This window comes from Pseudophryne corroboree, chromosome 1 (assembly GCF_028390025.1).
Source record: "Pseudophryne corroboree isolate aPseCor3 chromosome 1, aPseCor3.hap2, whole genome shotgun sequence".
Taxonomy (NCBI): Eukaryota; Metazoa; Chordata; class Amphibia; order Anura; family Myobatrachidae; genus Pseudophryne; species Pseudophryne corroboree.
Window position 1 is genome coordinate 1,174,430,435 of NC_086444.1, and position 15,070 is coordinate 1,174,445,504.

The 15,070-nt window shown below is 41.5% G+C and overlaps 1 protein-coding gene across 1 annotated transcript; it reads left to right on the forward strand.

Moving 5' to 3' along the window:
* Positions 1-9,511: 9,511 nt before the first annotated feature.
* Positions 9,512-11,235, forward strand: LOC135009240 (uncharacterized). Its single transcript, XM_063952262.1, has 3 exons — positions 9,512-9,616; positions 9,692-9,904; positions 10,519-11,235. Exon 3 carries the CDS (start codon positions 10,530-10,532, stop codon positions 11,196-11,198), a length of 669 nt encoding a protein of 222 aa, XP_063808332.1. The 5' UTR covers positions 9,512-9,616; positions 9,692-9,904; positions 10,519-10,529; the 3' UTR covers positions 11,199-11,235.
* Positions 11,236-15,070: the final 3,835 nt, after the last annotated feature.

Below are 15,070 nucleotides of genomic sequence, written 5' to 3' on the forward strand. Positions count from 1 at the left end.
ATAATAACATCCTATCGTAGGTACGCTATTAACCAATATTTCATAAGGTGAATAACCTTTGGTTTTACTAAATATGGTTTTTACTATTAACCAGTGCAACAAATAAATACTTTAGCATCCCCTGGTGGTTTCTGTGACACACCCATTAACCTGTGGGGGATACATGGCCTGTTGTATTCCCAAATCATACCTTATGTACTACGTTATTTCTTTAATGAAATAAATACAGCTATCTGCTACCATAACTTCTAGTACTCCATATCTGCACATAACTTCTGAAACTAATTTTCTAGCTATTGATTTTGCTGTGGCTTTTGCCATTGGCAAATAACTGAAAATGTCTGTGGCTACCAATACATCTTTGGCAGTTAGATATAGTCAATTTGCAGTCTTTGAAATGGAAAATAACTTTTGGGGGATTGTTGTCTTGACCATCTGTCCTGGATTGGACATTTCCACATATCCAGAAGGGTTGTACAAACTTGGTTGCGGCTGGATAACATCCTGGAGCTATCCATCTTTTATTAACTGAATGTCCCATTTGATCCTTTCCCAGGTGTGTGAGTCCATGGTTGACTTGACACATAAGTGGATATAAGCTTCTGGGTAAGTATAACTTCTTTTCTAATTTCCATAAGCCAGTGTCTTCTTCTTGTCTGGCTCCTCTGGTCTGTCATGCTGCATTTCTTCAGGACCTGCTTGTTCCAGAAATATCTTCAAATCCTGTAGGTCAGGCATTTGAGGCTTTGCTTCTTTCTGTTACTTCTGTATGTGTGGTGTAGATGGCTACCTTTACTGGTTGTTTGGTTGCGTTCTTTATTCACAGGCTACTTTCTCACTCTCTTCTGCTTGGTTCTGAAGTTCAATCAGCGTAACATAATCAGGCATTTGGTCTGGCACTGGGGTGGTTACTGTATAGGCTTGTCTTTTCCTGCTGGGGCATCTTGCTGCCCTCTTGGCTTCAGTATCTTGCCAGATTGTTGCCTCTTGCTTCAGGAGTGTAATTTCCTGCGTGTGCCTGGATCTGCATTACTGCAACCTTTTCTGTGGAACTTGCAGAGCTCTGAACTGTTGTCTAATCAGTGAAGCATGTTGTATGTCTTCGCCGCTTGCCTTCTTGAAGCCTCCTCTTTTCCATATCTGGCCCACACTCTTGTGCTTGGATGGTAAGGATCTTGAATCCACAACTTCATGTTCAGTGGTTACTACGTATCAGGAATTCCATCCTCATATTACCTTGATCCATCCACATATAGCTCATGCTGAGCATAAGGTAGTTCATGTTCTAGTAAAGCCACACAATAATGGGAAAAAGCAAAATTTAGCCCTTAGTAGAACTATCATCTTGCTCTGGATTTTGCTTAGTAGAACTATCATCTTGCTCTGGACCATCCCTCTGCGTCCATGATGATATGTCTGTATCCTCCTCCTCTGGACCACCTTCCTGGTCCTTATTATCTTCCTTCTTGCTGATTCATCAGTAGATAATGAAGATAATCTTTTTCTCCCTCCTTTTGAATCTTGAGATTCTACACCTTCATTTATTAATGCTGGAAAAACCGTTGCTGGGTTGAGGGTAGTACATCTTCTGATGGTTACGTTGTTGGACTTAGCAGTGCTACTTCATACATGGTCAGCCTTGCTGCTGACAGGTGTTTGGTTCTTGCTTGCTGAAGCTTTTCTGTACCTGCATGTGGCACCTGGATGATAAGCTCATGCTTCAGCACTATGTCTGTGCTCTTGTCCTCTTCTAGGACTGTTGATATAGCACTGTGTCTGTGCTCTTGTCCTCTTCTAGGACTGATGATTTAGCACTGTATCTGTACTCTTGTCCTCTTCTAGGACTGTTGATTTAGCACTGTGTCTGTGCTCTTGTCCTCTTCTAGGACTGTTGCTGCTGCTACTGCTCTGATACCGGTAGGTGCTCCTTGAGTAATTTTGTCAAGCTTGCTTGAGTGGTAGGCCACTGTTCTTCGCCTTTAGTCCATATTTATGCATAAGGACTTCTATGTATGGCCTCCTTATTCTATAGTCAGGTAGTTCTAGGGCTTCAGATGAGGCAACTGCTGCTTTCAATTGTTCAATTGCTTTATTCATCTGTTGCTTTGTGTAGGATGTGGACTGCCCCTCCCGTTCAGTGTTGTCATACAATGCTTGCATGTAGACTGATGCTAGAGGTATCTATTTTCTGCAGTATCCTACTAGGCCCAGGAATGATCATCTGACTTGCTTGACACTAGTTGGCATCTTAGCTTGCAGTATGAGTTTCTTCCTCTCTTCTGTTAGATGTCGGGTACCTTGAGTGTCCTAGGAAGATTACCTTTTGCTTTGCTAGCTGCAATTTCTCCTTTCAAGGCTATGCAGTATTGTTCTTTCAGAAAATTCAATAAGGACACTGTCTCTTCTTGGTACTTCTTTCAGTGGTGGTGGCAATCAGCAGGTTATTCCCAGACTGTATTAGCTGTGTGTCTTCTGGATAAATCAGTAAGTGATGTAGCCCCTCCCTGGAGTACTCTGGTCTAGTAGTATTGCTTACTTTCTTCCACAACTGGTACAGCGGGAATGAACCAATACTGAACTTCTGTTCCAACTTGCTTCTAAAAATGGTTCTGTATTTCCTTTGATAAGTTGCTGGAAAACTCAGCTTCTGCTGGGGTGTACTGTATTCTTGCTTGGATAAGCTTCAGTACATTGTGCTTCATCAAAGTCACTGGACATGTATTCCGAGGTCAAGAACTGGACTGGTACTGGCGACTGTAGTTCATGCATCTCCTGTCCTTTTAAGAGTTTCTGATATCATCAGTTCTTGTGATACCTCCCGCTGCTGTCTTCTGCGTCTGCTGGCTCCAGTATTTATTTGGACACAAACGTCCTTCTTCAGTGGGCAAGATGACTAATCATACCTTCTGTTGTTTCTTATGGAGACATTATGTTCACTGGGAGGCACCTGAAGAATCCTGCAATTCACGTTGGCAGAAGAAGCATCAATAATTTGTCTTTTGGGACCTCTTCTGTCTTGTTCCTTATTATTTGCTTTAACACTGGTAATTTGGCCATATGGAACCAGCTTTTGTGGCTTATCTGTGGGATTTATAACATAAACGGGCTGCAGCTGTTTACTTTGCTTGTCGGTACCTTGCTTATAGGGAGTAACCCTTAACTTTCTCTCATTACCGCTTCTAGTACTATGTGCTGTGGGCAGTACCCCAGACTTATCAGTTCTGCATTTTTCAGAACTAGGAACACTACAATTCAGACAATCTTTGTTTGTACATTTCCATCCTGATACTTTTGTATAAACCAGGGAACAATTTGGATTCACTGTTTTGTGGATGATATATTTAAAACTATTCCAGAGGTTGGGTACAACTAAACCATTAAGTATTTTTAACACTCAAGTATATTAAACTTAGTTAACATTTAACACTTAAGTATCAATATCCAGGATCTAAAGGATCGTGGGATATGCAGCTATGTGCTCGATTTCCTGAACTAGCAAGGAAACTCAACAACTCTTTGCTGATATCACTTGGTTTTGGAATAAAGTTACACCACATCAATATATAAACACTTTCTACTGAGTCCGTAGTGTTTCTCCACACTCCTGGTTCAGCTAAAAATGAAATAGCTCAATATAAAAGGGCCCTGCCCCTTCTTTTCTATAAATGCCACACACAAACACTCTGAGCATACGTCTTCTGTCGACATGTGTATACGCTTTTAACTTCTTATTCATACAGGTGATGTATTGAACCTTATGCCCCTAAAACAGTTTGTCAAATTCTTAATAGTGTCAGTAAAACCTCGTTAATCGATCCAGTGTTTGTTGTTCACTTCAAATCTCTCATTAGTCAACACTTCCCTTTCTCTGGGAAGTTTGCCCCTTACACAATTTACACCAATAAGTGCATAGTTTTCCTTCCCTAGCACTGATGATTTCCAGGAGCTCACTGTGCTGTTCCTACATGTGATTGATCAATTTACTTTGCGAAATCCTTCAGGGCTGCACCTTTACTTGTACTGCGCAGTATGAAAAACAAAAGTCAGTATATACCTCAGCTTAAAATATTTACTCTTTCAGGCATCACACTTACAGTAATAAGTGTTTTCTAGGGAACTCCCAGTTTAGAAAACCTAGTATTCTAAACACCACACTTGTATTAAGCGTTTTCTTAGGAAAATACCTCAGTTTAAAAGACTTACTCTCTTAAATGTCACACTTATATTATTTAAGTGTTTTCTGTATTCATCAACAGAAAAAGGGCCAACTGAAGCAAACTACCTGGATCTCAATTCTCTGACACAAACCAAAAATCTGTTATTACTGACTTGACTCAATGCTGAGTCAAGTGTCTTTTCATATGTGAATAAATTACCTTTGGCAATAATAGATTTAACATTTTTCTTCTAATGTTAAACTCTTTGAATAGACAGAAATAAAGTATGGTGACAAAATATGAATAGATGGACAATCGTAGACAATAGGGATAAGCCCCATTTACAAACTGCAATACTGTATCAGCTAGTATACTTTTCTATGAAAAACTGATACCACTATTACCACACCCACGCGCACCTGTTCAGACGGAGACACTCACAGTGACTAAGTGTGCAAAGGCCGGCACGCCTAGTCACACAAAGAGATTGAATAACGGAGGCTCCATCTGTATGTTACAGGTAATAAAATCCTGGTGGAAATGTACCGTATATAATGCACAGTGTAGAGTTTAGAAAAATGTGGTTTTGTAATTATTATGCCTGTAGTTAATCTGGTGGTTAAAAAACTATTTGAAAATAAACCAAATACAGAATATTTTTTTTGCCAACCGTCCTGTAACAGGTATTCCAAACAGCCTGACATATTTACACTTTAATAATGAAATAATGTTTGTAAGCAAAACTTATACAGCAGTAAAATATTAGCTAAGCAGAAAACTATCTAAAATATACTCTGATAAGCTGAGAAAACTAGTCACAGAGTAAAAACAGGATATTCATGTATATACATTTGAACTAATATTGAAGTTTACATATGAAGTAAAATAAATCTCACATACTGTAATTAAACAATATTGTGCATATGTCAGTGGCAGCAACACACAGTAAAACATAATTATCTCTGATACTCTGAGAAAAGTAATCAGTGCAAAATTATTTTATTAAACAAAATACTTTTGATTTTTTATTTGCAAGTTTGCACAATTCACAGTCACCTGGTGTGATGGCAGCTAAAACCAGCTAGTCTTGTAACTTGCTTTGTTTCGCATTGACACTCCAGTACATGTCTTCAATGTTGTCATGGATGGGACTATTGGAAAGGGCAATCTCAATACTAGGGGGTAAATTTACTAAGCTCCCGAATCCATTCGTACATGGATTCATGGCCATAAACTGCATATCGGTAATTTACTAAACACATAACACGGCAGAGTTTCACCAATTCATTTTGAGGATCACGGCCCACCTGACCTGACATTTTTGTACAGATAGACCAGGATTTAACACATGAGGCACTGCATGTGATAAAGATCAACAAGTCAATTAATTAAGTTGTTATCCTTCGGCTATATAAGCATTTGAATTATAATCTAGTCATTGTGCTAGAGGGGTCTGTTATTATAATTACTAAGCAACAACGGTTGAGGTTATGAATACCCAAATGACATACTGTAAATATACTTTGCTGCTTTTGATTAAACATTAAACTGCATCAATTACCATCTCATTAGCCTCTGGGGAGTGTCGAATTAACTATTTTTAACCGGACACTATTTGAAGGATTTTACACAGTGAATAAGCAAAACTCCAACATTGCTACAATATATGTCACTTCAATAGAATTCACAAGTCCAGCGCAATTGTGAGGTACAGTAGATAAACTAAAAATGACACAATTACTATGAAATTATATATGTATTTAACATAATAACAGCTTTGTTTAGCTGCCAGGAAGATCCTACCAAAGAAGATACTTACTTAGGAAACACCTTACAGTGTTGCAAGATCACTCTACAGAAGAGACACATAAACTTATGAGGGTGTCATACGTATGACCGCAGTAATATTATTGACCGTACATTTATTACATGAAGTTAGAATAAAGCATCATGGATCAGAGCCGTCACTAGGTGTGTGCGGAGGGGGCACCACACATAGCGCTGCACAGTAGGGGGTGCCGTTGGTGGCACTTGTCAATTATCTGTTTTAATTACTTTTCCTTGCAACTTCCCCCCTTTTTGAAGCCCAGCATCTTATGACTGCAGCTATCTTCTACCCTGACCCCTTTTGTCACTAATGGCTATACAACGTTCATGAACTCAACTTGAGATTTCTTTGTTATTCAGTCACACTGTCCTTTATTACATTTCAAGATGCTGACATAACTGGGATTCATACCCATTGCCTGTGGCATTGCAGTCAGACTCTATTCATTGAGCTATCTGCCCTTACATAGAAAGGTAGATAATTGTAAGCTAGAGAATACTATTTTAAGCTTACCTTGTACTTTGTGAAAAATGATCAGCATTATGGCTAAGCAGCAAAAGGTAGGTGGTTGCTCCCTGCGCAATACTTCACAGAAAATACAATACACTTGGTATAATAATAAAAAATATTTATTTTTTGTGTTCTTCTCCGTTTAATTACTATATGGTATGTATGTTAAATAACACAGTTCTTATATAATCAGATTTTTCACCCTAGTACCGGTACACCAACAAAAAACACACATACATACAAGACACAGACAAAGACAGAAAGAGAAAAATAATTATAAAATAGAGAACAAGCACTTATAGGCTTGTGTGTGGTAATGAGATGCGCTTAGTAGCGTCTTACTCTCATCCACCTGTTTTGGCAATTGAGCATATGGTAATGACCCAAAGAGCAGAGTCTGTCTGTATAAAAGCTGTTTCACCTGCACAAACCCAGTCTCATATGGTAATGGTAAAATTACATACTATGTAAGGGAGTCTTTTTCCCATAAAATCCTGAATGTTAGTAACTGAATCCTGAATTTTAGTATGTGGCTCACCTCCTCCGTGCAATGGTATATCTGCTATAGGATTCTCCGTGCAGAGGGAGTGAGTCCTCTCCGTGCAGAGTAAGGCGGAGATTAACTACTTCCCTCCTCCGCTTGTGGAGCATCTCCGTGGTTCGGCGCTACTGTCAAGGAATCAGTGATATCGGCAATCGACGCGTTTCGCCTGGAAGGCTTCATCAGGATTTCCAATGGAAATCCTGACGAAGTCGATTGACGCGTTTCGCGTGGAAGGCTTCGTCAGGATTTCCGATGGAAATCCTGACGAAGCCTTCCAGGCAAAACGCGTCGATTGCCGATATCACTGATTCCTTGACAGTAGCGCCGAACCACAGAGATGCACCGCAAGTTAGTCTGCCGGCAGACATCTATTCTATCTTCCCGGAGAAGGACGCGTGCTACCAGGGGAGATTTGGACAGTGAGAGCGCAGAGCGGAGGAGGGAAGTAGGTAATCTGCGCCTTACTCTGCACGGTGAGGACTCACTCCCTCTGCACGGAGAATCCTATAGCAGATATACCATTGCATGGAGGAGGTGAGCCACATACTAACATTTAGGATTCAGTTACTAACATTCAGGATTTTATGGGAAAAAAACTCCCTTACATAGGGGTAAATTTACTAAGATTCGTATTTTCCAGAATCATGTCCAAGTTCAATCACGAATGACATCGACAGTGTAAAATTGCAACTTTTTGAATTGATTACGACTAATTTACTAAGCTGTCATATTCGTGTTTTTCGTTTCTTCCGATGTCGATGTCATTCGTGCTTTTCTGCTGTAGATTGCGGCCGCGTTTGCTGTTTCGCGGCCGCGTTTATGTGTTTTTTTTACGACTGCATCACATGTCTGTTACGGCAGTGATTTAGAAATTGCTGCCGCGTTTTTAGTCCTAAGTTTCGTTTTCGTCACGCGGCCGTGATTGGTTGTATTCGTGAAGGAGGAGTGTCTGTGCATATTACTATAAAACCGCCCCAAACACACCGCACCTCGTGGGTTTAGCTAGTGGAGAGGAGAGAGGAAGGTGTATTTGGAGTTGGTGAGTTTGGTGGAGTTTTTGGTGGATTTGGAGAGGAGTTTGGTGATTGTTGAGTGCTGTACTGTGTGTGTAAGTAGTCTTGTCATATTTGTAGTATTGTTTTTTCACAGTTTGTCTACTTTTTTGTCCTTGTTTTTTTTTTACAGTCTTTTGTCATTGTTGTGAGTGAGTGAGTGAGTGAGTGAGTGAGCGTGTGTGTTGGCTGTGTGGTGTGTAGTAGTAGGAGTAGTGGAGGAGTGTGTTTTGTGTTTTGATTTTTCTGTGTTTTTTGTCGTTTGTCATGTCAGACTCAGAGGTCAGTGTGGTGGCGGAGGTTAGTGAGGTGGAGGCTGGTAGTGAGGTGGAGGCTGGTAGTGAGGTGGAGGCTGGTAGTGAGGTGGAGGCTGTTAGTGAGGTGGAGGGGGGTAGTGAGAGGGAGGAGGTTAGTGAGGAGGAGGAGGAGGGGTGCCTGTTGCTGTATTTTCCAGTGATAGTGATGGTGTTGTGGCTCCGCAGCCACGCACCACTACCAAGACTGGCAGGAATATTAAGTTCAGCTATGCTGAAAACATGGCTTTGGTGCGTGAGCTGATGAAGCACCATCGCCAATTGTTTGGTCAGGATGCTGGCAAGGTGTCCTCCCGCAGGAAGTCTGTCCTGTGGGGGCAAGTAATACTTGCCGTGAATAGTGAGGGTGTGGTGAGGCGGACTGAGGACACGTGCCGCAAGAGGTTTTATGATATAAAGCGGCGTGTCAAGGCCAAGATGGCCAAAGAGGCCAAATCTGCATGAAAAACCGGAGGTGGCCCCCCTTTCCGGGCCACCTATCGGGACTGGGAGGAGCCTGTGCGGGCATTGATTCCTGCCGAAGTGGTGTCTGCTACTCATGTCCGGGATTCGGACCGACCCACGCAGGATGGTAAGTTTGATTTGTTAGTTTTTTATTTAAATGTCCTCTAAATGTTGTAAATGTCATTTTTAAAGGATAAAGGATGCATAAAGTGTGTTTCACATATTTCAGGCCTATGCACCCTTAAGGTGTGTTTGTGTTTCGAATTTGCTTTTTTCACCATGCATTGGCTGTTTGGTAAATTTAATATTGCGCTAAAACATGTGCAATGGCTGCTGTTTTTTTTTTTTTAATAAAATATTTTTTGCGATATTGCTTGGACATCTGTGTTGTATGCTTATTTTATAAATAATTTTAGATTTATTTACTTCTGAAAAACGGTGCAATTATTCCAATATTACTTTTTTCAAACATTTGCAAGTAGTCAATCTCTGCAATATCTGAGGCATAATTCTCAAATGTAACAGATTTATTGTGTGCAACATCATGTACATTTGGATATACAACACAAAATAATGAAGCTTGAAGCTCTTAATCAGAAATTATTTGTTTATCCAATACCTAATAGATGGTTACAGTACACTAAGGCTTTGCAGTTATAATTTTTACACAAAGCATGGTAATAATGTTTGGTCCACTTTTTCAACAGTCCCACAGACCAGCCGGCCAGACAGGCCTCAGACAAGTCAGGATGAGGCAGGGATTGCAGGTAAGACTTCACTGTAGTCACATATTCTGAAAACACATAGAAGTACAAAATATTAATGTTTATATTTTCACATAGGTTCTGCTTCTGGAAGCCGACCTCCTGTAAGGCGCCCATCACAGGGCTCGGGCCACTTACCCAGGAGGCCAAGTAAGACACGGCGTCTTGGCACGGAATCTGCGGCTCCATCATCCCCACCCAGGCGACGCATTTCGGCAGTGTCACCCCAGCCACCACTGGCACTATTGGCGAGTTCGCAGAGTGATGAGCCCCGATCACCTCAGTTATCTGGTGAGTAAAAACAGAAATTAAACACATAGGCAATAATATACACAGTATAGTTAATATGTTGTTAGTTGGTTTTGAGATTACATGTTTTCCAGAACAAGCAATGTGATGTTACGTCTTCAATTGCTAAAGGTGAAAATGTTTTTTTTTAAAAGGTCTTAGTGGATGATCTCGCCAACATCATTTTTAATAAATAACAGACATTTGTTTAAAATTTGGCCACACACGTGCACATTAAAATAAAATACCAATAAAATTCCACAAAAAAAACAGCATCCACAACATTATATTGTTCACACATCTCCCCTGTCCAGTATGTAGATGGCTTACTGGCTCCGCTCATCTGGACTATCCAGGTAAGTAGTCTATATCGTGGTCAGGGGAGGTGATATAACACTGTAATGCTGTGGAGGGGAGGTAGTTAGGTGTGGATTATGCAAATCTGTCTATGTGGCCGCCTGTGTTGGTATATATGTTTTTTAAAAAAAAAAACATTATAAGTTTTGAAAAACAACGCCAAAAACTATACAAATGGAGTATTATGAATGTAGTAATGTGTAGAAGTAGCCTTTAAACAAATTGACTAATAAACATTGCATGTTGGCCACCCCATACAGAGCCCAGCTTGATGGCCGACGTGGACCAGCAGGGACAAGACCAACAGGCAACCATCACACTGCAACTTACACCTGTTGACCCAAGCCAGCCAATACAGCTGCAGGATATCCCCCAAGCCTCCATCAGTCCACAACTGGCACAAGCTCCGCCCCCAACCCAAATACCAGATGACTTTTGGGCCAGTTGGACAAGCCAACAGGCACAAAGCAATGCCAGCCTGACCGCACATACACAACACCTTGCCAGTCTGCCCCATCATCTACCGCGCATTAGTCGCAACTCGGGCAGACTGATTGTACAAGTAGGGCGAATGGCAACCTCAATGGAGCAAATAAGGGCTGACAACAGCCAAATGCTTGCTCATTTAACGCGCATCATAGATGAGCAACAGCGCCATCAGCAGGCACTCGTTCAGCTCATTCAGCACAACCAGGTTGTGAATGAGTCCTTATCCCGGATTGTAGCCAGCCACACTGCAACCAACACTCAACTGATTGCAAGCATTAATAATTTGAGCAGCAATATTACATTGATGGGAGCTCACCAAGTAACCTCCAGCTCGGGGACCACGACCCCTATCCAAACGCCAGTAACCTCCCCTGTTCGGCGTTCCTCCAGAGCACGTGCCAGTGAGCCAGCACAAAGCACAGCACCCAGCACACACAAGCGGAAAAAATAACCCCAATGTGATTTGCAAAATAAAAATTTGTATTTGACAAACACACAACTTCCTGTGTCCGTCTCAAACATTGTCGAAGCTGCTCTGTATGTATGTATGTTTTTCATGGGTAATGACTGAAAATGTATTTTTTGCATAAACTAAGTACAATGTACACACCACTATAAACAACAAACAGTAAGTTACAAAACACACAATAGAAAGTAGTGCAAAGTGTTTAGTCAAGGATAATTACAGCCTACTAAAACTGACCTGAAAAATAGCGCAGGATCACTTCTTGCCGTACCTGCCTCCCTACATATGTACTCACACTGTCACCAGATGGGTCTAACTCCTCTGCTTGCTGACTGCTTTCTCCCTCATCATGTGCCAGATGTTGGTTTAAACACAGATTATGGAGAAAACAGCAGCAGAACACAATTCTAGTCACCTTTGAGGGACTATACAACAAAAGGCCTGCAGATTTATCCAGACACCGAAACCGTGACTTCAGCACACCAAAACATCTTTCTATCACATTCCGCGTAGCCTTATGTGCATGATTGTAACTGTGTTCAGCAGGAGAATCAGGTTGGGACAGTGGAGTAAGGAGCCAAGAGTAGCAGCCGTAACCCCCATCACCTGAAAAACAGATATAGTCAACATTAGTACATATGTTAGATTATTCTTTCACCTAATCAAAACTCGAGTTTGTGGTTAAAAGACATACACACAAAACATTTTAAACATACCCAACAGCCAGCCATCAGGCATTTGTCCGTCCTCAAATTTATCGAAGAGCGATGACTGACTGAGGATGAAGGAGTCATGGCAGCCACCAGGGTAACCTGCAACAACACTCATAATTTTTATGTTTGCATCACAGACCACCTGGACATTAGTTGATTGTGCCAGATGCCTATTAGTATATATATATTGGCGGCCCTTAGGTGATCTCAGCTGAACGTGTGTGCAATCTATGGCCCCCAGCACACTGGGCATGCCAGCAAGCTCATAGAAAGCTACCCTGACAGCACTCCACTCCGACTCCTCGGTAGGGAAGCAGATTGAGGCATTAATGTGTGGCTCCAACACATCCAAAACCTGAGTGGACATTAAACAAGCTAAGGTGAGTGTCATGTTAGGTATTCTCTACAATACTGTGTTGTTTGTACTTACAGAAGCAACACTTAGACATAACCGCCTATGTATTTTTAGACTCACCTGATTCAAATATCTGGAAAAGGTGGGCTGTGAGATACCAATGACGTCGCCTGCCACAGCCTGGAAGCTCCCAGTAGCCATAAAGTGTAACACAGCCAGGAGTTTGTGTAGGCCTGAGACAGAGCGAGAGCGTGCTGTCTCGGGGTCTATGCCCAGTTTGACAAGGTCATACAGGTGGAAAATGTTGGTTCTATTTAGGCGGAACATCTGTATGACCCTATCATCGGACAATGCATTTAAGCTTAAACGCCCTCTAAAAAAACGAGGCTGGCGTAGCCTCCGCGGTACCTGGACAACCTGTTGACCATGTTCACCTACCTGGGCCTGATTCCTGGAAGCCTCATGGAGCAGTCTAAGGTATCCCACAGCAAACCAAAAATCATTGGCACACACCACAGCCGCCATTTCAGAGTGAAAGAAGTTCAAAATGTGCCTGGAACACTTTTATAGGGCCAAACATTCAGGTGTGAGTAATGGATAATTGAGTACACATGTAAACACGGTTTTCAAATGCTGGCGCGTTTTTTTTTAGGAAAAAAATACGATGTGTAATTTTTCGCGGCCGCGAATGCATTTTCACGGCAGCAATTACAATTACGAATGGATAGTAAATGACCGAGATTCATATCTAAACAGGCGTAATTTGACCGATGGTGTATTCATTCGTAATTTTTTACTTGGACTTGCAAAAAAATACGAATGCCCTCATCTCTGCCGTGATTAGTGTTTAGTAAATTACCGAGATGACACTTTGCTGAAAAAACGGCATCTCGGTCAAAATCGGGAGCTTAGTAAATTTACCCCATAGTATGTAATTTTACCATTACCGTATGAGACTGGGTTTGTGCAGGAGAAACAGCCTTTATACAGACAGACTCTGCTCTTTGGGTCATTACTATATGCTCAATTGCCAAAACAGGTGGATGAGAGTAAGACGCTACTAAGCGCATCTCATTACCACACACAAGCCTATAAGTGCTTGTTCTCTATTTTATAATTGTTTTTCTCTTTCTGTCTTTGTCTGTGTCTTGTATGTATGTGTGTTTTTTGTTGGTGTACCGGTACTAGGGTGAAAAATCTGATATATAATATAAGAACTGTGTTATTTAACATACATACCATATAGTACTTAAACGGAGAAGAATACAAAAAATAAATAATATTTATTATTATACCAAGTGTATTGTATTTTCTGTGAAGTATTGCGCAGGGAGCAACCACCTACCTTTTAATACTTTCCAATTAGGCTGACGTAGTACGGCCACGCCCCCAGCTGCATTCTTCTCACAGATGCCCATTATTACACAGAAAGCGCAGTATCATCCTCTTTTCTTCTATTATGGCTAAGCAGATCTATGTAGTGTGTGGCTGCAAGAGATTGGATGTGTGGCTGCAGACTACACACAGTAGATCTGCTCAAATGTAATGCTGATTATTATTTTACAAAAAAACACTAGCTTCATATAGTGTTCATAAGGGGTCATTCAGACCCGATCGCACGCTGCATTTTTTCTCAGACGTGCGATTGGGTCTGAACAGCGCATGCGTGTAGCCCACAATGTGCAGGCAAGTCGGCCGTCGATGATGGCAGTCGTCGGGTAGCATCGAATCTAACAAAGAAAGTGATCACAGCGGCGAACGCAAGAAGATTGACAGGCAGAAGGCGTTCGTGGGCAGCAACTCATCGTTTTCAGGGAGTGTGCAGAAAAACGCAGGTATGCCAAGCCATTCCGGAGGAGGATTCCTGACGTCACCACCTGTATGGATCATTGCAGCTGCTGAGTACAGTAAGTCCTGGGCTGTGCAGAAACTGCACAGCGGAACGCACCCCTGCAAAGCGCTTACACCTTCCCATGTAGGCGATGATTACCTGGTCACAGCTGTGCAAATAATAGCCTGCGTGCGACCAGGTCTGAATTAGGCCCATAGTTTTTATGTAGGGTCAAATAGCTCAATGAGTAGGGTGTTAAATAGAATTTAATAGGTTATAGGTTTGAATCCTGGGTATGGCAGTATATTGAAAAGCGTTATTTAATCAAGGGTATTGTAACTGAAAAACAACAAGATCTCAAGTTAAGTGAATGTGGTATAAAGATGATTTGTGTCCAAATCCATTTTCTTGCAGTGGTCTATAAATATGTGTTTATATACACACCTTGACTATATACACACCTTGACAAAGGGGCATGTGAGCCCCGAAACGTCGGCTACCTGTAAACTTTTGACTACATCTTTTTCATATTTACTAAATCCTCGAGTGCCGCTGTTTTCTTTTTGAACCTATACATATACATATATATATATACATATATATATATATATATTTATATATATACAAATCTTGTCCTGTCCCTTCCCCAAAAGACATGCGCCTTATATCCCTATATCGAAAAATGGGGGGTTGCCAATTATCTCTCTGACACAGGGCTCCAGTATAAGTTCTTCTCCTTCTATTAGGAGGCAGGTGTTCGCCACTATGGCTGTAAGTTACAGCAGCGTCTTTCCAAAAGTGATGGTGCAGTTCATGGGGTTATAGGCAAATGAGTGATACTGGGTAACGCATTTCATCCCACAATGCACTGGGACTTTCACCAGACTCAAGACAAATCCCAGTGCATTGTGGGACAAAACCATAGCGGTGAACACCTGCCTCCTATTAGACGGAGCAG